Source organism: Giraffa tippelskirchi, chromosome 2 (assembly GCF_054371585.1).
Source record: "Giraffa tippelskirchi isolate mGirTip1 chromosome 2, T2T-mGirTip1v1.2.pri, whole genome shotgun sequence".
In the NCBI taxonomy this organism is placed as follows: Eukaryota; Metazoa; Chordata; class Mammalia; order Artiodactyla; family Giraffidae; genus Giraffa; species Giraffa tippelskirchi.
The window spans coordinates 227102467-227126470 of record NC_137276.1 but is presented as its reverse complement, the minus strand read 5'-3'; the positions used below and the strand labels follow the sequence as shown (position 1 = coordinate 227126470).

The following is a 24004-nucleotide window of genomic DNA, read 5'->3' as shown; positions in this document are numbered from 1 at the left end:
CCTGAGGCGTTTAGAGAACAAAAAGAAGGTCAGTAAAACCGGAGTGCAAAAAATTAAGACGGAAATAGTACAAAATAAGAGAAGAAGGAAACAGCCAAGAGCCCAGTTCACATGGGCCTATGGCTTTGGTAATGACTTTGGGTTTTCTTGTCAATGAAGAGTTTTCAATGGATTTACCTTTTTTTTGGGGGGGGGGGATTTACTTTTTTGAAAGATTGTTGCGTTGCTGCTTGGAGAATGGAATCTAAAGGGACAAGTGTGAAAGAGAGTCGCCAGTCAGGACGGTCAGATCCTGGGCACAGTTATTCGGCCCACTGTGACAAATTAGGATGGCAGCAAAGGAGACAGAAAGTCAGGGGCCAGATTGGGGATACAGTCTGTAATGGGGTCAAAAGTATACGCTGATAGACTCGTTGTGCAGGGTAACGAAAGGAGAGCAATCAGGCATGGCTCCCACCAGCTGGAGAGAGGCTCATGGCCATGAACTGAGATGGTGAAGACTTAGGAATGTCCTCGATGACTTTTGGGAGGGCCAGGGACATTAGCAAACTGATCTTGCTGGGGGCTGAAGGCCCTCCCGACATATGCTTAGAGGTTCCTAACATGGTATCCTAAAGGGTATTTGCCCTGATCCCCGCCACTAATTTCTGCCTCTGGCTTCCTCCTCCTCTCTCGGGGCCCGTTTCCAAGCAGTGCTCCCTCTCTTCCCCTCATTTCGCTCCTTAACAGCTTCTACCCCCCCTTTCCATGGCCCTTACCACCTCTGATTCCAAAGCCCTCATTCAGTCTCTTTGTCCTCTACCTTCCTTCTGTTCAAGGCTCTTGTCCATTGTTCTCTGCTTTGTTCTTTCCTGTCTCTGCACCAGCCTAACGTTGGAATGATGTTAAGCATTTAAGTTGCCAAAAAGATAAGAGGATGTTGGTGGCTTTCCTTTCAGCTCCTTAGTAGTAAGGCAATTTCTAGGGAGATGAATCATCTTTGCTAACTGTTATAATTTGGCTTTAAACACAGTGACTTGATTCCGTCCTCTGAGGGGGAATTCAGGATTTCCTGTATTCTTAATTAGCAACTGGACTGGATGGATACGTATCTCCAAACAATTAGTAGGTTATAGTTCCAAAGCTCATAAATAAATTAACTGGAGTACAGTTTCTACATGAATTCTAAGAGATATTCCCCAGCAGTCCCCATCACCTCTACATTCCAACTGTGGTCTAGAGCCAAGAAAGAAAGGCGCAAAGAGAAAGAGAAACTAGAAAAAGTTCCTAATTCTCAATCCAAAAATTTTCTTCTCCAGAGGAGTGGCACAGGGACTGCCTAAAACTCTAGACTCAAAGCCACTCCTCTACCAAAAGGGGGGGGTGCCTTCCCCTTGACCCCATCAGAAAAACCCTGTGAGAACACAAGATTCGTATCAAAGATAGGGAGGAAAACCTACTTCATCAGGTCAACTGTTATTTATAAACTTAAAAACCGAAATATGAAGAGCTGAAGTACTGCTCAGGCTTACAAAGGGAATAAGCATTTTTACTGTGTATGATCAGTTGCTCAGTTGTGTCTTGACTCTTTGCAATCCCATGGACTGTAGCCCGCCAGGCTCCTCTGTCCATGGGATTCTCCAGGCAAGAATACTGGAGTGGGTTGCCATTTCCTCCTCCAGGGGATCTTCACGACCCAGGAATCAAACTTGCGTATCCTGAGTCTCCTGCATTGGCAGGTGGATTCTTTACCCACTGAGCCACCTGGGAAGCCCTGAAGAAGCCGGTGCTGAAAGACAGATCTTCCTCATACTCTGCATCACACCATTCCAGCAGCTTAGCAGGACATCTGTGACTCATAAAATTTATAATGACCTTTCAAAGATATTTCTTTTGGGAAAAGACACTTAGAGGTGTGTTTTTTGGGTTTTTGTTTGGCCAGGAGGGGTCTTAGTTGCAGCATGTGGGCTCCAGTTCCCCAACCAGGGATCAAGCCCCAGCCCCCTGCGTTGACAACGTGGAATCTTAGCCACTGGACCACCATGGAAGACCCAGTAGGTGTGTAAGTGTGTTTTGTTTTGTTTCTTCCCTCTAGTAGTAATTCTTGATGAAACTAAAATAGGCCATCACAAATTGAACAAAATGTCAGAAAAGAAACTAAAGATAAAAAACATTCTGTATTTAACCTAAGTCTGCCAACTCATTATCTTCACTGTTAATACAATTTTTCACAATGAAAAGAAAAAGTTGGCAAAAATTGAGCGACTGAACTGAACTGACCTGACTCTGGTAAACAAAACAGAAACAGAAAAAAACAGTTTTGTTTTGTTCTTTTTTTTTTTTGGCTTGTGGCACCTCAGTCCCCTGTTCAGTTCAGTTCAGCCGTTCAGTTGTGTCCAACTCTTTGTGACCCCATGGATCGAGGCACACCAGGCCTCCCTGTCCATCATCAACTCCGGTAGCCCACCCACACCCATGTCCATCGAGTTGGTGATGCCATCCAACCATCTCATCCTCTGTCGTCCCATTCTCCTCCTGCCCCCAATCCTACCCAGCATTAGGGTCTTTTCCAATGAGTCAACTCTTTGCATGAGGTGGCCAAAGTATTGGAGTTTCAGCTTCAACATCAGTCCTTCCAATGAACACCCAGGACTGATCTCCTTTAGGATGGACTGGTTGGATCTCCTTGCAGTCCAAGGGACTCTCAAGAGTCTTCTCCAACACCACAGTTCAAAAGCATCAATTCTGCGGTGCTCAGCTTTCTTCACCGTCCAACTCTCACATCCATACATGACCACTGGAAAAACCATAGCCTTGACTAGACAGACCTTTGTTGGCAAAGTAATGTCTCTGCTTTTTAATATGCTATCTAGGTTGCTCAAAACTTTCCTTCCAAGGAGTAAGCGTCTTTTAATTTTATGGCTACAATCACCATCTGCAGTGATTTTGGAGCCCCCAAAAATAAAGTCTGACACTGTTTCCACTGTTTCCCTATCTATTTCCCATGAAGTGATGGGACCGGATGCCATGATCTTAGTTTTCTGAATGTTGAGCTTCAAGCCAAAATTTTCACTCTCCTCTTTCACTTTCATCAAGAGGCTTTTTAGTTCCTCTTCACTTTCTGCCATAAGGGTGGTGTCATCTGCATATCTGAGGTTATTGATATTTTTCCTGGCAATCTTGATTTCAGCTTGTGCTTCTTCCAGTCCAGCATTTCTCATGATGTACTCTGCATTTAAGTTAAATAAGCAGGGTGACAATATACAGCCTTGATGTACTCCTTTTCCTATTTGGAACCAGTCTGTTGTTCCATGTCCAGTTCTAACTGTTGCTTCCTGACCTGCATACAGGTTTCCCAAGAGACAGATTAGGTGGTCTGGTATTCCCACCTCTTTCAGAATTTTCCACAGTTTATTGTGATCCACACAATCAAAGGCTTTGGCATAGTCAATAAAGCAGAAATAGATGTTTTTCTGGAGCTCTCTTGCTTTTTCGATGATCCAGTGGATGTTGGCAATTTGATCTTTGGTTCCTCTGCCTTTTCTAAAAGCACCTTGAACATCTGGAAGTGACCAGGAATCAAATCCAGGCCCCCAGAAGTGGAAGTGCAGAGTTGTAAGCTCTGGACTTCCAGGGAATTCCTCCATGTCCCACCCCAATCCCTCCACCAAAAAAAAAAGTTTGGAAAACTAACTGTCTTAATTGAAAGAAGTGAAATTTATTAAATAATGCTTTGTTTTTCTCCATTACACTTATTAACATGTGACACTTTTTATGCTGTTATTGACCATCTCCTTCCACTGGATTACAATCTCTAGGAAAGCATAAATTGTGTCACTTTTGTTCACAGCTATGTTCCCAGCACTTGCAACAGTCATTGGTCCACAGTAGACATCTGAGAGATACTTTTCCACTGCTGAGTGAACAAATGTTAAGTGAGATCTCCTTGCAGAAGAGTATTCATCACAAGCCTGCTTCTTGAATGAACCTTCACAGATTGTAAATACAGTATAGAAGCAGAATTCAACGAAAGAAATTAAATCTGGAAAAAGAAGAGTCTAGTGAGTGATCTTGGCTGATGGTATGAAATGCAACCACCAGAAAGAACACAGAGCAGAAGTTTAACGTGGACGTCACAAGTCTGTCGCATTTAGACTTAGGCACTTAGCAGGGTTGCCAGTGCAGGAGACAAGAGATGCAGGTTCGATCCCTGGGTTGGGAAGATCCCTTGGAGGGGAGCATGACAATTAACTCCAGTATTCTTGCCTGGAGCATCCCATGGACAGAAGAATCTGGCGGGCTACAGTTCATAGGGTCGCAAAGAGTTGGACACGACTGAAGTAACTCAGCACATTTTACCAACATGTCAGTGACCCTGTGTTCACACATACATGAGTGTTCTGTCTGTCTACCTCTCTTTGTGTGTTTTTCTCTCTACTTGTTACTTTACTTCATTTCAAAAACCTTGTTTGATTTTTCTGCTTCAAATAGATGAGAACTTAGTACAAGAAGGGTATAATGGTTAAAAAGGACAGTCTGGCAGCCAATATGCTGACAACCAGGAAAAAGAAAAAAAGGAGACACCCAAAAAAGGACAGGAATCTGGGTATCATTTAGTTTCAATTCAAGTATATCCACACAGAAATAATACATAATTTCCCATGTAAGTTTTGTTATGTCAGAGCACAGTAAATCATGTTCATACTGATGATACTTATAATCAGGCTTATGTATTGTAGACTCCACTTAAAGGCAATAAGGAACTACATCAACTTCATAAATTTCCATAAAATTAAAAATATTTTAAAGTTAATTAACTAAGGGGCCAAGCAATTAGTTGGATAATTCAGTCAACGTGGAACACCCAATCCCTGATGATGACAGCAGGTACCTTACTGAAGTTTTGTTTTGAGGACCAGCAATGTGCCAGGGCCCACACTAAGGTCTTTGTATACAGTTTCTCGGCTAAACCACTACATACTCCTATCAATAAATATGCATCTTCCCATTTTCTAGATTTGAAAACTGAGACTGACAGGGAGAGAATAAATACATGTTCCAAACTTTGCCATTCTTTTTCATTCACTCTCTTTCCTATAGTTTCAAAAGACTGAGTGCTTATTTGTGCCAGTTAATCAAGGGATTCACCAATATGTATTATGTGCTCACCTTGTACAACATTGTAATAAATACTGGGTTTTTTCATTCTTTCATTGGTTATTTCCCTATTCAGCCTCAAATATTTTCTTTGCATTTTATTCAATGAAAGATACAATACCATCACATTATAAACCAAGAAATGTGGGCCACTCAATTGAGTATGGGTGATGTGAAAGAAGCCAAAAAAATTGGTGAGAAAATATCAAAATGTAGATTTCTCAACTGGGAAGTCAAATTTACAACAGTGTTATCTTGCAAATGTCACCACTTTTTCTTTTTTAAGTTCCATATCAGAAAGATACTTTTCGGAAGTATTTCTCTGGGGAGGTGGGAGCATATTTCCGACTAGAGATACATGTTTTCCTTTTATAATTTAAGAAATTAAGATTAGATATTACTGAACTATTTTTTTTTTTTATAACCTTCTGTATATATGAAGCTCCAACTTACCATATCTGTGCTAAAACAGGTTGAGGTAACCCAGATTGAAAAAAAAAGTTTCTAGCTTGATCACCTGCAAATTAAATGGATAAAGTTTTAGAAGAAAATAGTGGATGACAGAAATCTCCTGTGTCAAAATTACAAAAATGAAAGACGCTAATAATCTAGTAAATAAGAAACTTAATACATTTTAAAAGCCAGATGGTAAGTTTATAAGTAACAATAAAATGAATACATCGGCATTGACTTTAGAACGTAACACTTAAAAAAAAAGTGTCTACCATTACGTAAGGGTAGACTGTCTATGTTAATAAACCTACTAGTAATTAAAATGGTAACAGCTACATATTATGACAAAGTATACCTACAGGAATCCCCAAGAAACTGATGACCCATACTTCTACTTTACAAAAGAGTTCTTTTGTTATTCCCATTTACCTACACTTCAAATATTTGGTACTGATAACATATTAATGGAGAATGAGTAACAACGATTATTAAATGTTCATATCTCTTAATTTACTCAAGTTTCTCAAGCCAAGTTCAAGGAAGTGTTGTTACTCAAGGACCCACTCCAATGCTACAATTACTTAAAGAATGTGATCCATTAATTTAACCAATTCCCACCAGTGGTATGTCTAAAACAGTGACTTGGCATCCATTAAAAATTGCAGAAAGGCTTGAGTGCATTGGAGGAAAAGTAACTGTGAAAATACAGAATCCAGGTTAAGTTAAAATAAGTAAAGTATACTCTTGGTCACAGATGCCCACCTTCACTCTGCATAATAGATTTTCCATAGATATATGCACTATGGTAAGTAAAAATGTAAAAATACTGACTCCAATTACCAGTAATAAATCCAGATATTGGCTTTAAACTATGGAACTGTTGATCATGCTTTGCTCTTTCCTCTACAGTTATGGCCCAAATATCCAGGCTACCTACAAGCCAAAGAAAAGACAAAGGAATTATTCAATGGAAAAAGAAAAACAACGTGCTCACACACAGTTTCCACAGCACTTATATGGTCAGTATATTATAAACCATTTGAAAAATTACCATCTGTTTGTCCTTGGAAGTTGTGAACATAAAGTGAGAAAACAAAGAGTAGATATATACATGGCACCACATGTATAATAGACAATAATAAGAACTATACGGCACTGGAAACTCTACTCAATACTCTGGAATGTCCTATACGGGAAAAGAATCTAGAAAAGAGTAGATATAAGTATATGTGTAACTGATTCACTTTGTTGTACAGCAGAAACTAACACAACACTGTAAATCAACTATATTGCAATAAGATAACTTTTTAAAGAAAAAAAAGAGAAAAGTAAAGAGTAAAGCAAGAAAAAAAAAGATATTAACACACATTCTTTGTGAAAGTTATGGAAAAATTGAGTTTCACTAAATTTGTATTCTAGTTGATTCCATGAAAATCTTTTTGGAGTGATAAAAATACTCAAATACTAGACTGTAGTAACTTTTACAGAATGTAGATTATAACTCATGGAAGCTGATTTTAAAAATGGGAAATGGGTATCCTACAAAAAAAAAAGAAACAATGACGAACCAGAGGAAACAGGGTTAAGTTCTTCAGTTTCAACTCTTGGACTGACCAGATGGCCCCTCATTTATGAGACTGTCCTCACTTTAGGGCTCCACCGGGCTCCTCTGTCCATGGGATTCTCCAGGCAACGATACTGGAGTGGGTAGCCATTCCCTTCTCCAGGGGATCTGCCCAATCGAGGGATCAAACCCACGTCTCCTGGATTGGAGGCAGATTCTTTATCATCTGAGCCACGAGGGGAGCCCACTTTAGTACGAGGTCTCCTCACAAGAATTCACCAAAATAACTCTCGATTACATAGGAAAAAGGCTTTCAGAAGTTCAGACGTTTTCCCAAATAGTAGGAACAGACAATATGTAAAGGTGCAGGTCTGGTATGACAGTGATAGTCAGAGCAGCAATTCACTCCGCCACTGGAAATGTACTTGCTGAATGTCTTGTATGCGCCAGGCACTGTGATAGATATCAGGGATGAGAGGGTGACCCAGACAGATCCCTCACAGATCCCAGACCCCTCACAGGTCCTACAGTCCTCAACATCTGGGGCCCTGTCAAAACTCATTAAGTAAAGGCAAACTCCAACAAACAAACAAACCAAAAATGTGCTCAGTGATTAAGAAGGGGGGCAAAGACAAAACAAAAAATAAAATAGCAACACAAATGGTTTTGAAAAGATTGCAGATTTCTGCACTTAAGAATCCCACAGAGACTTTTCCTGATGTGATCACAGGAATGAGGCTTTGGGCTGCCTTACTCTCTTCATGGTGACCGGGTGTGACAGCTGCCAAGAGATACTCAGTAATATGGCATGCACTCTTTAAAACAAAATAAAACATGGCCAGTAAGTGAAACCAACATTTGACACTTTCCTAATAATCTTAGGAAAGATTACCTGAAAGACAAATTTTGTGCAGATTGATGTTTCAAATAGATAAACTAAAGTAAAACAAAAATTCCATGCTTCAAATCCGATCTTCCAAACAAAGTACAGAATATAAATGACCCTGTCACCTAAACAAATAAATTGCAGGGGAAAAAAAAAGAGAGATGAGGGGGTTCACTAACAAAGCAACTAAGGAGACACATGAACTAATTTTACTATGTGTTGTTCAGATCCTGAGTTGAACCAACCAGCTGTAACAAAAAAAATAATACCTAAGGAATATCAGGGCAATTTTTAACAGTGACTTGACAGTTGAGGACATTATGGAATTACTATAAGTTTCACAGGAGTGGTAACAGTATTGTAGTTATATCTTTAAAAGTGTTACCTTTTAGAAACGTCCACTAAACCATTTGTGGATGAAATGATGTGATATCTATGCGAGGTGCTCAAAAGAATCCAGGTGAAACAATACTGACCGTAAGTTGACTGATAATCACTAAAACTATGTGACAGGTTGATTATACTACTCCCTCTACTTATGTGAATATTTGAAATCTGCCGTAATACTAAGTTTTTAAAAATACAGTTCCAAAGTACGTTAAAAAAAAAAGGAAAAATCTTTGAAAACTTACCACCAAAAGGTGTGGGAAATTGAGCCATGGTTCTGTTACTTTCACCTTGCTAATCGACGCCTGTAATTGAAACGCAACATTTAAGTTTATGAAAACTTCACTTCTAGGTACTTACAAACACACTAACAGGCTAACTTTAATGAACTGAAGACTGACGCTGGAGTTAGGGGATAACACTGCAAATGAAGGTTACAACTAAGGGTTCATTCATTCATTCCTTCTCTGTACATTTCTTAGTTCCAGGTGCAGTGATGAGCACTAAGGAATGTGGATGAAAGCCTCTAGGGCAACAAGAAAGTTTCAGTCTGGTGAATGTTCCCATACTATTACCCCACTCATTGCATTGTTATATTTGCTATTTTTTAAATCTATCTTTTCCCTAACCATCACATATACTAGCCCATCTGCTTGATGGTTACAACAACTGCTCTTTTTTATTAACACTAGTACATGAAGTGCACTGTCTTATCTTCTCTTTTTTTGGTGACTCTGCGACCCCATGAACTGTTATCATCAGCAACAAATCCTGGCAGTCATTTTTCCTGAAGCAGTAGGCCCACTTCATTTTTGAGAACACACACACACAGGATGTTCTCAGTCCTGTCTGACTCTTTGCGACCTCATGGACTGTAGCCCACCAGGCTCCTCTGTCTGTGCAATATTCCAGTTAAGAATACTGGAGTGGCTTGCCATTTCCTCCTTCAGGGGATACTGCCGACCCAGGGATCAAATCCACGACTCCTACACTGGCAGGCAGATTCTTTACCACTGAGTTACCTGGGAAGCCCAAGTACATGCTGTGAGGAGTGAGGGGAAAAAAAAAAAAAACCTAAAACAAAAAAATCTGAACACAAACTATTAAAGAAGTTCCATTTTTAGGACTTCCCTGATGGTACAGTGGATAGGAATCCAGCTGCCAATGCAGGGGACACAGGTTAGATCTTGGTCTGGGAAGATTTCACATGCCTTGGAGCAAATAAGCCTGGGCACCACAACTTTTGAGCCCTGGTGCTTAGAGCCTGCGCTCTGAAACAGGAGAAGCCATCGTAATGAGAGGCCTGTGTGCCACACTGAACAGTAGCCCCTGCTCACCTCAACTAGAGAGTGGCCCCGCTCATTACAACTAGAGAAAAGCCTGCGCAGCAATGAAGACCCAGCATTGTCATGAATAAATAAATAAAGAGAACTTAATGGAACATTTGCGAAGTAGTTAGCCTGGAAAACTAACCAGAGTGAAGCTGGGGGGGTGGGTGTACTGTCCCAAACAATAAACGCACTGGTAGACAAAAAAGACCACAGAAGGGAAACCAGCGGGTTTGTTGTTTTAAAGTGTCAAAGCAGACCACAAGGAAACTGAATGTGGGGAATAAGCTCAACAGAATTTTGCAGATAAGTCCAAAAAGCTTTTATTTTTGTACAAAAAAGTCAAGTGTAAGCATTTACCAAATGGAAGTTGAAAGTCTTATATTCAAAAAAAAAAAAAAAACTAACAGTGTGGTTTAAAAACACAAAAAAGGAGTGAGTGAAGGCAGAAGTTCAACCCATACAATGGGATTTCAGCAGCTAAGGTGAGCTATCTATAACAGGGGTTATACAGCTATCTATAATCCCTCAGCCAAAGACTGATACTGTGAGCAGTGGGCAAGCAAGCCAAGCTTCATCTGTATTCACAGCCACTCCCCATCACTCATATTACGGCTTGAGATCGCAAATGACCGTGGCCTTAGAGGTATGTTTGAGACAACTTGAACTCTCCACATGTTCTGGATTGAAGTCAAGGCAGAATATCCTGAAATTGCCATAAAAGCACTGAAAAGCCTGCTTCCATTTCCAGCATCCTATCTTTGTGAAGCACGAGATTATGGAGTAGACGAGACATAAGCAAGGACACTTCAGATGTCACTGTCTCTCATTATCCCCAGATGGGACCATCTAGTTGCAGGAAAACAAGCTCAGGGCTCCCACTGAGTCTGCATTATGGTGAGTGGGATAATCATTTCATTATATATCACAATGTAATAATAAAAGAAGTAAGAATTATCCTGAAACTATTTCCCTCTGTGGAAAAACTGTCTTCCATGAAACTGGTCCCTGGTGTCAAGGTTGGGGACTGCTGATCTACAATGAAAACACACAGGAACGTAGGCATCTACATAAAGGAAATCAGGGATGGGTGTTCTTCTCCCTAAGGAAGCAGGGATGCAGGGCCATTGTCTCAGAACAAGTGCAGAAAGCTCACCAGCTGATGCAATACTTCTGGGGAAGATCTGTCCTTCATCAGAGAAGGCAGGACCATGACACAAGTCTGTCCGCCCAACTTTATTAATACTTAGCATTTCTATTTCCTGTAGCCTTTTCTCTATAAATATAAACTGTTTCCTTCTCTTGCACACTTTACATTATAATACATACTTTCCCCAAGTTGGGCTTCCCTGGTAGCTCAGCTGGTATAAAGAATCCTGTCCAATGCAGGAGACCCCGGTTCGATTCCTGGGTTGGGAAGTTCCACTAGAGAAGGGATAGGTTACCCACTCCAGTATTCTTGGGCTTCCCTGGTGGCTCAACTGGTAAAAAAATCCCCCTGCAATCCAGGAGACCTGGGCTCAATCCGTGGGTTGGGAAGATCCCCTGGAGAAGGGAATGGCTAGCCACTCCAGTATTCTGGCCTGGACAATTCCATTGCAAAGAGTTGGACATGACTGAGCAACTTTCACTTCCCCAAGTTATTAAAAATCTTTCAAAAACACATGGCTGGTCTTACTTATATTTTTTTAAAGTGAGGCAAACATTCCTATATTTACATATAAAAAATAGAAAAACACTCGGAGTAAATATTGAGCAATCAAGAAATAGTAAATAGTAGTTTGAAAAGTTTGGCTAAATGTTAGAATATTTAAGCCAAAAGCTAAAACATGTTTGAGAAAAGTCTTTAACCTTTCTTCATTTCAGCTTCAGAAAGGGGAGCTAATCACAGAAAGTTACAAAATAAATATGATTCTGAATTTCAATATTTACATTAAATTCAAATTTTAATGTATTTAAAGTAGAAGATACTTCTGTAAATGTATATTTATAAAAGTGGTAGGTCATCCTTAAAACAGTATTTATTAAAATGTCATTTTGCATAAAAACTGTTAAAATATATTTATTATTTGATTCAGTATTTTGCTATCATAAGGGGAGATTACTCAAAAAATATTAAATGACTTCAAAAAACAAAATACAAAACATGCATAATTGGTCTCTAGCACACTAAAATACTAAAAAAAAAAAAGGTAAAATTAATCATGAGGAATAAAAGTTCTAAACTCAATCACTGGCATAATTTAAAACTTTTAACTTTATATTAAATAAACTTTGTAAAACATCTTTAAAAATAGGTATGTCATAAAATTCTTCCTAACTTCCTGGAGGTTTGCAAATTTTCTAACATGTTATAAAATTAAAGGGGGGGAATAGGTAAATATAAAAACAAGTATTGAGATGAGTTAATTCAAATGTATACTCATTCACAGAAAAAGAAATCCTCACAATTACACAATTCCAGTAATTAGCACAATTCTAATCACCAAACCAGGACTTAGTTAAGGATTAGTGATCGAAAGACCAAAATGAGATTATGAACATACAATATCTGTTTTTACACTTAATTAATGCCCACGCTCTCACAAAATCTTAGAATCATCTTATATTAAGAAGCAAAACGGGTGAGAGGACTTGGGAGACTGGGGTTGTACATATACACTATTCAACTATGCATAAAATAGATAACTGATGAGAATATACTGTATAGCACAGGGAACTCCACAGGACTGGAAAAGGTCAGTTTTCGTTCCAATCCCAAAGAAAGGCAATGCCAAAGAATGCTCAAACTACCGCACATTTGCACTCATCTCACATGCTAGTAAAGTAATGCTCAAAATTCTCCAAGCCAGGCTTCAGCAATACGTGAACCGTGAACTTCCAGATGTTCAAGCTGGTTTTAGAAAAGGCAGGGGAACCAGAGATCAAATTGCCAACGTCCGCTGGATCATCGAAAAAGCAAGAGAGTTCCATAAAAACATCTATTTCTGCTTTATTGACTACGCCAAAGCCTTTGACTGCGTGGATCACAATACACTGTGGAAAATTCTGAAAGAGATGGGAATACCAGACCACCTGACCTGCCTCTTGAGAAACCTGTATGCAGGTCAGGAAGCAACAGTTAGATCTGGACATGGAACAACACACTGGTTCCAAATAGGAAAAGGAGTACGTCAAGGCTGTATATTGTCACCCTGCTTATTTAACTTATATGCAGAGTACATCATGAGAAATGCTGGGCTGGAAGAAACACAAGCTGGAATCAAGATTGCCGGGAGAAATATCAATAACCTCAGATATGCGGATGACACCACCCTTATGGCAGAAAGTGAAGAAGAACTAAAGAGTCTCTTGATGAAAGTGAAAGAGGAGAGTGAAAAAGTTGGCTTAAAGCTCAACGTTCAGGAAACTAAGATCATGGCATCTGGTCCCATCACTTCATGGGAAATAGATAGGGAAACAGTGGAAACAGTGTCAGACTTCATTTTTTTGGGCTCCAAAATCACTGCTGATGGTGACTGCAGCCATGAAATTAAAAGACGTTTACTCCTTGGAAGGAAGGTTATGGCCAACCTAGATAGCATATTTAAAAGCAGAGACATTACTCTGCCAACAAAAGTCCGTCTAGTCAAGGCTATGGTTTTTCCAGTGGTCATGTACGGATGTGAGAGTTGGACAGTGAAGAAAGCTGAGCACCCCAGAATTGATGCTTTTGAACTGTGGTGTTGGAGAAGACTCTTGAGCGTCCCTTGGACTGCAAGGAGATCCAATCAATCCATCCTAAAAGAGATCAATCCTGGGTGTTCATTGGAAGGACTGATGTTGAAGCTGAAACTCCAATACTTTGGCCACCTGATTCGAAGAGTTGACTCATTGGAAAAGACCCTGATGCTTGGTAGGATTGGGGGCAGGAGGAGAAGGGGACGACAGAGGATGAGATGGTTGGATGGCATCACTGACTCGACGGACATGGGTTTGGGTGGACTCCGGGAGTTGGTGATGGACAGAGAGGCCTGGTGTGCTGCAATTCATGGGGTCGCAAAGAGTTGGACACGACTGAGTGACTGAACTGAACTGAACAGGGAACTTTACTTAATGCACTGCGGTGACCTGAGTGGGAATGAAGTCCAAACGGGAGGGGATACATGTATATGTATGGCTGATTCATTTTGTTGTACAGTAGAGACTAACAGGGGCTTCCCTGGTAGCTCAACTAGTAAAGAATCCACCTGCAATGCAGGAGACCCTGGTTCTATTCCTGGGTTGGGAAGATCCCCTGGAGAAGGGATAGGCTACCCACTCCAGTATTCTTGGGCTTGCCTGGTGGCTCAGACGATAAAGAATCTGCCCACATGCAAGAGACCTAGGTTCAATCCCTGGAGGAGGGTTGGGAAGATCCCCTGGAGGAGGAAATGGTGACCCACTCCAGTATTCTTGCCTGAAGAATCCTATGGACAGAGGAGACTGGTGGGTGGGGTCGCCAAGAGGAGTCTGGTCCACGGGGTCGCAAAGAGTTGGACACGATGAAGCACAGCACAGCAAAGAAACTAACAGAACACTGTAAAGCAACCACACTCCAATAAAAATTATTCTTTTTTTAAAGCAAGAAGGAAAAGTCCCAACAACTAGACAAGCAAAGCCTACAGAAGAGGCAGAGACTTGAACTATGCTGTGAACACACCACTGACCTATGTTGGTTGCTACATTCCTAACCAGAGAATACTTGGTATAGAGAAGGTATTTTAGGTACTATGGAACATTTATAAGCAAATTGGCTTATATTCTCCCTACTATTCTTTTTGTTGTTGTTTTTGTTGTTTAGTCACTAAGTCCAGTCCAATTCTTTGAGACTCCATGGACTGTAGCCCGCCAGGCTCCTCTGTCCATGAAATTTTCCAGGCAAGAATACTGGAGTGGGTTGCCATTCCCTCTTCCAGGGGATCTTCCCAAGTCAGGGATCACACTCTCATCTCCTGCAGTGGCAGGTGGATTCTCTACCAAACACCAAGTCTTAACCAAATCACTGAGCTTTACCAAACACTGAGCCAAAGAGTGATTCTTTACCAAACCAAGGGAGCCTTAAATTTACAGTATTCCAACAGTTCTAGATTGCAGGCAACTACTTATGCTGCCAGAGAAAGGCAAGCTGGCTGGAAGGTATCAGAAGCCACAGAGGTAAGGAAACAAGAGACCTATTCTTCCTCATATTTAAAATAACTTTATCGCTGGCCTGCATTTTCACAGGTCTATTGCCTACATGCAGTTCACAGTGTCCTTTTCCAATATTCAGGCTAATTTATTTGAAATAGAGTTTCATGGCACTAAGGCAATAAATTTTAAATTCATTTCTTATAAAAAATTATTTTTAAAATTCTGTTGTAAAGTTGCTCAAAAGGCTTAGTTTTATGTTAAAGGATCTACAGGACAGCAAGTTACGGAAGAGAAATTTTAAATTTCTGGAAATTTGACATCAATGAAACATTGAGAAAGAAAGGAAAGGAAAACTGTCAAAATGTGAGACAAAAATGAAAGTATAAGCATCAATAAAATATCTTGTAAGGTACAAAAATATTCTCAAGAATACACAGAAGTACATAATATATCATGATATTATCTGGTATTTGAGAGTTGTGATGGTCTGGTTTTAGGCACTGTTCTACTCATACTCAACCACTACCACCACCACTATCCCACCCCATCCCACTCCCACATTCTAGAATAAAAATGGAAAGGAATCACAAAAGTTAAAATTAAAACAAAAACTACTCCCCCCATATCTCTTACTTTTGGAGGCCATTATATCTCTAAGAATTCAAAATTAGAAAACCTTAATAAAATGAAATCTCTATTATTTAAAAAAAATAAAAGTCTGCAATGAACAGAAAACAACTAGAAGAGTCTATAACCCTGCATTTTAAGCAAGCGTTACACCAAATTCCACTCCTGTGAAGAACGAGCAAGAGACGAACAAAAGGCAGAAAGTTGCCCTGTAAGATTACACATAAAGGCAGGATGTACACAAAGGTCTTTTGAAATAGAGAGAAAAGGTACCGAAAGCCACACAATACGTGGACAAAGGAACTGACAAATCCCAAACATACAGCCAACCTGATCAATGCCGAATTGTCATGTCTGAAGTCATGGGCCTCAAATGCAGCTTCTAAATGTGCCACTGTTTGAAGTTGAACAAGATGGCCTGTAAGGGATGTGCAGCTTGTTCACGAGTAAGAGAAGAACCCAATAAAAGAGAGAACTGAGTTCAAAGAGACAATGTCAGTGTTCTACCTGAAAAGCTGGAGTGAATATTCAAGCTGTCCTCTCAAAAGAGAACAGGCATGCCTCCCAGATTTCCGTTGTTGGGGGAAGGGGTGGTGGCAGGGGACCGAGGTGAGAAGGGGACGGGTCAGGAGCGACCAGTGGTCAGCAATCACTGTCAGGCCCAGCTGTCAGCACATCTCTTGGCAACACACACTGGCATTTCAGACGACGCGTCCATTCACTCCTGCTTACGTTCCACAAAGAGAAATGCCAAGGAATCTTGCCTGTGGAGCTCATGGAGCAGGTTTTAACCTTAGTGCTCCTAAATCACCCTTATTTTAATATTTGCAATAGGAGAGAATTCAGCAGGGAGCAACAAAACCAAAGCATAGCTACAAGGTTGAAAAATGAGGGACAGAAAGCAAAAAGACAGGATAAAGGCATTCTTGTTTTAAGAGAGAAATGGAAATTAACCAGCCCCTCTTTGAAGCTTATTGGCACCTCCAGACCACCAACCAGCTGCCAAGTCACATCTGAAAAGTAAGTCATTAACTTACAGCTTGTCTAATGTTTTTAAGAAATCAGATTCTAGAACACTAAGCTGCAGATAGGATAACCATTCACAAAGTTTCCATAAGTGAGGGACTTTATTTCTTCCAGAAGGTCCCATTTTCAAGAGGGTTATTAAGAATCAAACAGTTATCACTGAAAAAAAAAAGAAACCAGTATCACTGAAAGGCACTAAAAGCTGAAAAAGTAATTCCTGGAAGAAAGCAGATTACCCCAAATCAAACATCATAATCTTAAGAATCAATGAGTGGATATGTATATATATAGCTGATTCACACTACTGTAGAGCAGATACTAACAAAACACTGCAAAGCAATTATATGCCAATTAAAAAAATAATTTAAAACATAAAATTAAAAACTATACTAAGATACCATCAAAAAAAAATCAATGAGTGGGAGACAGGCATTTCAGACTAAATTTTCTTTTAAACATAGATCTTTTGGAATTTCAAGATTACCTGCCAATTTAATGAGATTATATAAATTTAACCTATTATCAACTCACTTTTCAGTTTCTTCCCAAATAAAAATAAGTGACAAAAAATTGAAAATTTCACAGGTAACTGTACACACTTATCACATGGGGGAAAAAAAAAACTAATAAACTTGGTAATGGGAGAACAAAACGTTGTCCTCTGTGTCATGTGGATAAATCCGGTCACTAAGAAGAGACGATCTAAAGCTTTTCTTCCAAATAAAAACTGAATTCTCAACATATGCCAAGGCACAAGCACATTTAAAAGAAAATATTAATAATAAAATAACCTTCCATGTTGTATCACCAGAAATGATATCACCCTGTCTTAAATCAACACATTGTACTGGTTAGCTACTCTCACCTTTATCACTAAGGTAATTAACCTATAAACCTCTAAATACAAGCAGCAACCAGGAAGGGTCTTATCAGTTCTGCTTCAGGAACAGTGATCAAAGCTAGGTAGAGAAAAGTCTTAGAGGAAGTCTCAGTTTTGGAAAAGAAGTCAAGAAACTATCCAGAAAGCATCAATTGTGCAAAACAGTGCTGTAACACTGAAAAGAGCAAGAAAGCAGAAAGGCCTCCTGCCAGATTTTTAAGCCTCATTCCACAAAAATAGTGCAACAGCTGCAATCAGATAAATTAAATATGAGTTTATAGAGCACAGTAAAAGAAGAAATGAAACATACGCATGCTGTACAAAAAACAACCATGTGTTAGTATTGCTAAACAGCTCTACATCTGAATATACTCATCAAAATGAAGTTTGGCTACATGGAAGCCTTGATAGGGCTTTCTTGGTGGCTCAGTGGTAAGGAATCTACCCGTCAATGCAGAAGACTCGGGTTCAATTGCTGGGGTCGAGAAGATCCCATGGAGAAGGAAATGGCAACCCACTCCAGTATCCTTGCCTGGAGAATTCCATGGACAGAAGGGCCTGGTGGGCTACAGTCCATGGGGTTCGCAAAAGTCAGACATGACCTAGTAGCTGAGCATGAGCACAAAGCTTTAATAATGAAGCCAGGGAGCACTTCACATCTTTGATATCTGCACAGATGCAGTGCACAACACCTAGACCAACTAACTGTCCTGATGCCAGCAAGTGGAAAACTACAGGGCGATTTGTTTTAATCTCTTATTAGAGTCTTTGCTAAGGACTGGTAAGTGTTTACCCAATCAGGAGATTAAGGAAATCTATTGGACAACGCATTAATAATCTCATCCATGCATAGATGCTGGCTGGCTCCTGCTATAGCTGAACATTATTTACCAATGGGTAAAGAACAGCCATGAAATTAAAAGATGCTTGCTCCTTGAAAGAAAAGCTATGACCAACCTAGACAGCATATTAAAAAGGAGAGACGTTACTTTGCTGACAAAGGTCTGTCTAGTCAAAGCTATAGTTTTGTATGGATGTCCATCTAGTCAAAGCTAGTCATGTATGGATGTGAGAGCTGGACCATAAAGAAAGCGGAGCACCAAAGAATTGATGCTTTTGAACTGTGGTGTTGGAGAAGACTCCTGAGAGTCCCTTGGACTGTAAGGAGAGCAAACCAGTCAGTCCTAAAGGAAATCGGTCCTGAATATTCATTGGAAGGACTGACGCTGAAGTTGAAGCTTCAATACTTTGACCATCTGATGCGAAGAACTGACTCACTGGAAAAGACCCTGATGCTGGGAAAGACTGAAGGCAGGAGGAGAAGGGGATGACAGAGGATAAGATGACGGGATGGCATCACTGACTCGATGGATAGGAGTTTGAGCAAGTTCCAGGAACTGGTGATGGACAGGGAAGCCTGACATGCTGCAGTCCATGGGGTCGCAAAGAGTCAGAAACAACTGAGCAACTGAACTGAACTGAAAGGACGAGCGATGCCCAAAGGAAAAGCCTTACTGCAACATCAATGAAAAGTGACTGAGTGTCATGAATGAAAGTAAAGGACAATACAGTCATTAACAAAAGCCAACTGCGCCCTGGTAGGTGACCTAAAGGACGTCTATGCAGGACAAGATTTATGACACAAGGAACTTTTAGGACTAAAAAACTGTTCAGTGACATTAGCATCACTAAACACTCAGCAGACTGCAGCGAAGAGAAAACCAGAGTGTTTCAGGAGACAACAGATACATGATTCAAATCTTTTAATTTCACTTTATTGACTGAATTACACTGAAATATATTTAAGCCTGAGGGAAAAAAGACAAAAGCTGAAAAGAACTCTGCTCATCATTTACTAAGGATTTCACTCAATTTAAGTGGAGGTGGCTAGCTGTACCATTAAAGTACAGAAAAGAAACTTAGAAGTTTCTGTTAAAAATCACAATTACACTGTGCTCTGGAATAAAATTGAAAAAGAAGAAAATTCCAAGTTTTCTCAATTTCATACTTTCTTTAAAAAGGTTCAACTTCTCATAATACGAAAAACCTTAGAGAAGCCACTTTTATTCTCAAAATGCGAATTCCAGTTCAGTTTATCCAGAATTACAATTTAAGCATGTTTCCACATGTAAAGTTGACTGCATTTGATTTAAATGTTGTGGAATCCAGTAGAGCTATTTATAATTCCAAATAACATTCAAAAGATTTTGAAAAGATAACTATTGTTACTGAAGGGAAGAAAAGTTAATTTATCCAATATGCAGTTCACTGATTAACATTCATCTGTGTGGACATTATTAAACTAACCCTTTTATTTCCTCTCTGACAAAGCTTTTCTTATTTCCTTTACACCCCAACCTTTAAAATGGACCTTACAAAGTTTTTGTCAAATGGAAATTTTACTTGAGAATTTGAGCCAACTTAATTAAGGTCAATCCAGCTTGAAAAGTTCACCACAAAAGAATGAAGTAAAACTTCAAAATAAGTAAATTTATTGTTGCAGATTTTCAATATTAATAACAACTAGAGCCCCCTATCCCACTGCTGGTGGGAGGACGAACTGTTATAACTTCTTTGGAAAGCAATGTGACAATAATGTTCCAAGAGTGAAAAAAATGTTCTTTACCCATGTAACCAATAATTCAACTCCTGGGAATGTGCCCTAAGAAAATAATTGAAATGCAAAGATCTATGTCCAAAGCTGTTTACTGTGACCAGTTTACTGTGGTCCAGTGGTTGAGAATCTGCCTGCCAGTGCAGGGGACATGGGTTCGATCCCTGGTCTGGGAGGATCCCTCACGCCATGGAGCAACTAAGCCCAGGTGCCACAGCTACTGAGGCCACGCTCTGCAAAAAGAGAAGCCGTCACACAATTAGAGAGCAGTCCCCGCTTGCCGCAACTAGAGAAAGCCTGCATGCAGCAACGAAGAGCTAGGGCAGCCAAATATAGGGAAACAAAACTTTTGATAAACTGAAAAATTATCTTTTATGTTCAGAACATCTGAACATTAATGTTTTCTCCCTTCTATGGCTGTATTTCAATAGGTGAGATACAGGAATTTGACTGAAGAATGTTATTCTGCTGTGTATAGAAAAACAGAATTGTATATAGATAGATAAATGGTCACACCATCTATCTGGAATTCTAATAAAGCTGCTAACATTTAAATCTACCTCCTTCTTGCCTCCTGAGTATGTTGCTGCAGTGGGATTCATGGCCCTTACAACAGCGCTGGCAGCAGCAAGGCCAGGAGTGATTCTCAAAGAGAGGCAGATTTCTACTGACTGTCAGAGTAGGTTAGCAAGAATTAACTGAGCCATCACAGGCACAGTCCAGTTCAGAAAAGGATCACCAGCTTCAGGTCTTCAGATGGAAAGCATCCAGCTCTGGTACCTACTGGCCGTGGACCTTGTGGAAGTTATTTAGACTATTTCTAAGCTTTAGAGTCTTTATCTATAAAATACAGATAATAACAGTACCTAGTTTATTGATTAAAAAAAAAATCATCATGGCAAAGACTCTCTCCCTGATCAAACTTTAATCAGGCTCCTCTGAGCCCTCTTCTGGATGAGGGATCTGCCTTCACCCTGTCCTGTCCTCTCTCCCTAGATCAGTTTTAGCAAGAATCCTCTAGTCAGTTTAACAGAGCATCCCTACCCCTGATATCTGATTACATCTGATAACTGATCAAGTCCCTCAACTCCACCTTTTGATGTACCAGTCCTGGGCTTGCCTTTTGCAACATTCCTGTTAGGTCAACATAGCAAGAATCCCCCTACCCATGAATGTCTCCTCTTAATAAATTTCCATCCACTGACCTCCCTTCATCCTGCCCCTTGACTACAGATCCACACTCATCTTTGTTGTACTCAGAGTTGAGTTGCAACTCTCTCCTCTGTTGCAATAGTCTTCAATAAAGTCTTCCTTGCAATTTTAACAAGTGTCAGAATAAGCTTTTGTTTAACAAGGGGAAATCAGTGTGAATGTAAATAAAATGATTGGAACATTAACTTACGCACTTTTGTTCAGTCATGATTATCACCCAGTAACTATAAAAGACTAACTTAATGTTTAAACGCTAAACTGTTCAGCTTAAACCAAGTAATAGCTACTTATTACACAACGGTTTTTACTTTTTTTGGCTGTGCTGTGTGGCATCAGGGATCTTAGTTCTCCAACCAGGGATTGAACCCGTGCCCCCTGCAATGGAAGTTCAGAGTCTTAACCACTGGACCTCCAGAGAAGTCCCACAAAACCGTTATTGTGATAAACATAAAGATCCATAGAGACCAACATCTAGGTGCTGCCTCAGAAAGCTCAAACTTAGAACAGGAACAGAGAATCACTCTGAGCATGCTTCATACAACAATGGACGGCAGGTCAGGGTACAAACTCAGGAGAGAAGAGAAACGGATGAACTGAATGTAGTGGAAAGGTCACCAGACAGGCTCTGAAGGAGGAACACAAGTTGCAGAATCACTATCAAGGTGGAAGATGAACACTCAAGAGGAAGGAAGCCACCCCAAGGGCAAAGGTGTAAACGTGGAGCTGAGACTAGACTATGCCCCACTGGCAACACCTGGGCAAGGGAGCTAATGAAAGATTTAGCAGGAGCGAGCCAGGATCAGATTTACCTTTTCCAATTTACTTTTTCCGGTTTGTGCCCCTCTGGCAACTAAGAAGTGGGATTGGGGAAATGGCAGTTGGAATCCAAATAAATGCATACTATGGAATTGGCAAGAAAATGTAGACACTGCCCACTAACAAGAACAAAACTGACAAGGAAAAAAAAAACTGAGCACAGACACAGTTTGTAGAAATGCACCATGGGAAAAAAGATCAAAATTAATACGTAATCATTAGGCATCCTTAAGGATTTTACTTGTGGTACAGCTATTATAGACCGGTAACTATTAAATACTGAACTATTCTTACAAAAGAACTGAATTTATCCCCTGCAGAACTCTACCCACACAACCTCTCTGTCTTCCCTTCTTGACCTGGCTTATTCTTCTTGATATTCTAAACTCGGGCCACATGCCCTGTTTGAAAGTTAGAATGGTTTAAGTGGACTTCCTCTATTGTTCCTGAATGCTCTAAGCTTAGGACTAAATCCACTGTAAACTGTTTGTTTAGTGTGTGTTCCTTAGACAAGACTTTGGTCCCTTGAAAACAAGAACCTGTTTCTGCATTTCTGGCCCTGTTACATGGTTCTAGCCATGTAATGACACGGATGACACACAATGTATACTGAATGAACGGGTCTTAGAACAAATGAATAAAGACTGAGAACTCCATGGCGTCACTCTTCCACCTTCAGTGGTCACCTGCATAAATTGAGAACTAAACAAGGAGTCTTTCTGCAGTCAGATTCCTGATATACTGAATAATCCTGCAACTCTTAGGAATCAAACTAATTTCAATTCTCCAAAGTGCATAAAGAAAGCTGAGTGCAGAAGAATTGATGCTTTTGAACTGTGGTGTTGGAGAAGACTCTTGAGAGTCCCTTGGACTGCAAAGAGATCAAACCAGTCCATCCTAAAGGAAGTAAGTCCTGAATATTCAGTGGAAGGACTGATGCTGAAGTCGAAGCTCCAATACTTTGGCCACCTGATGCGAAGAACTGACTCCTTGGAAAAGACCCTGATGCTGGGCAAGATTGAGGGCAACAGAAGTGGGCAGCAGAGGATGAGATGGTTGGATGGCATCAGCTTAATGGACATGAGTTTGGGCAAACTCCAGGAGAGAGCAAAGGACAAGCAAAGCCTGGTGTGCTGCAGTCCATAGGGTTGCCAAGAGTCAGACACGACTTAGTGACTGAACAACAACAATAAAGCAAAAACCAAATACTGATTTCAAAAGTTTCAAGGAATACAAAATATTCTAAGAAAGACAACAGAAATGAACTTGTTCCCTAAATTTAACAGTACTACATTAGTCACTCTAATTTTCAAATCAATTATCTGAAATTAAAACAAAATCACATAAAACATATTCCAACTAATGAAGCTGACGCTTAAACATATGCCTTTTCAAGAAAAAAATAAAGCTATGAATGAAAACACTGATGACTTTTTACTTTTTTTTAACTTAATATTTTAAGAGAGGTGAAGCAGCTTCTTCTTCTTCTTTATTAAATAAAACAGGCAACCATGCTCTAGAAACTTGCTATTTTGGAAGCAACAATCAAAATGCTCCCGAGGTTTCTCTTTATCTGCTCAGAGCACAAGTTTCTCTTAGAAAGTCTACATTGATTCGGCCCTAAAATCAAATAAATTCAGCTTAACATCAGAGGCTTCCTCTGCTTATTTTATTTACTCAGTAGCAAAGTACATTGTCGCTGCTTTTTAAGGACCTTTTCAAAGCCAGGCAGTTGTCACAGGATGCAGACAATTCAAGTTGTAGGACACAGTGAGGGCCACTGACAACCACCCTGTCTATACACTTATGCCTCCTGAGCAACTCTTCTCACTTGTTCTCAGAAGTTAATTCATTTCCAAATGAAATTAAAAGACGCTTGCTCCTTGGAAGAAAAGTTATGACCAACTTAGCATATTAAAAAACA

At 39.9% G+C, this 24004-nt stretch overlaps 1 protein-coding gene across 8 annotated transcripts in view; it reads right to left on the bottom strand.

Moving 5' to 3' along the window:
- ITSN1 (intersectin 1) overlaps positions 1-24004 on the bottom strand; it is a 237227-nt gene that overhangs the window by 161841 nt on the left and 51382 nt on the right. For all 8 annotated transcript variants that reach the window (XM_081572905.1, XM_081572901.1, XM_081572900.1 and 5 more), the window contains 3 exons: positions 8672-8731; positions 6430-6522; positions 5590-5653 (listed from right to left, as the gene is read on the bottom strand). In XM_081572905.1, the coding sequence (XP_081429031.1) occupies positions 5590-5653; positions 6430-6522; positions 8672-8699 (185 nt within the window). In that variant the 5' untranslated portion in view covers positions 8700-8731. The remainder of the gene's footprint in view (positions 1-5589; positions 5654-6429; positions 6523-8671; positions 8732-24004) is intronic.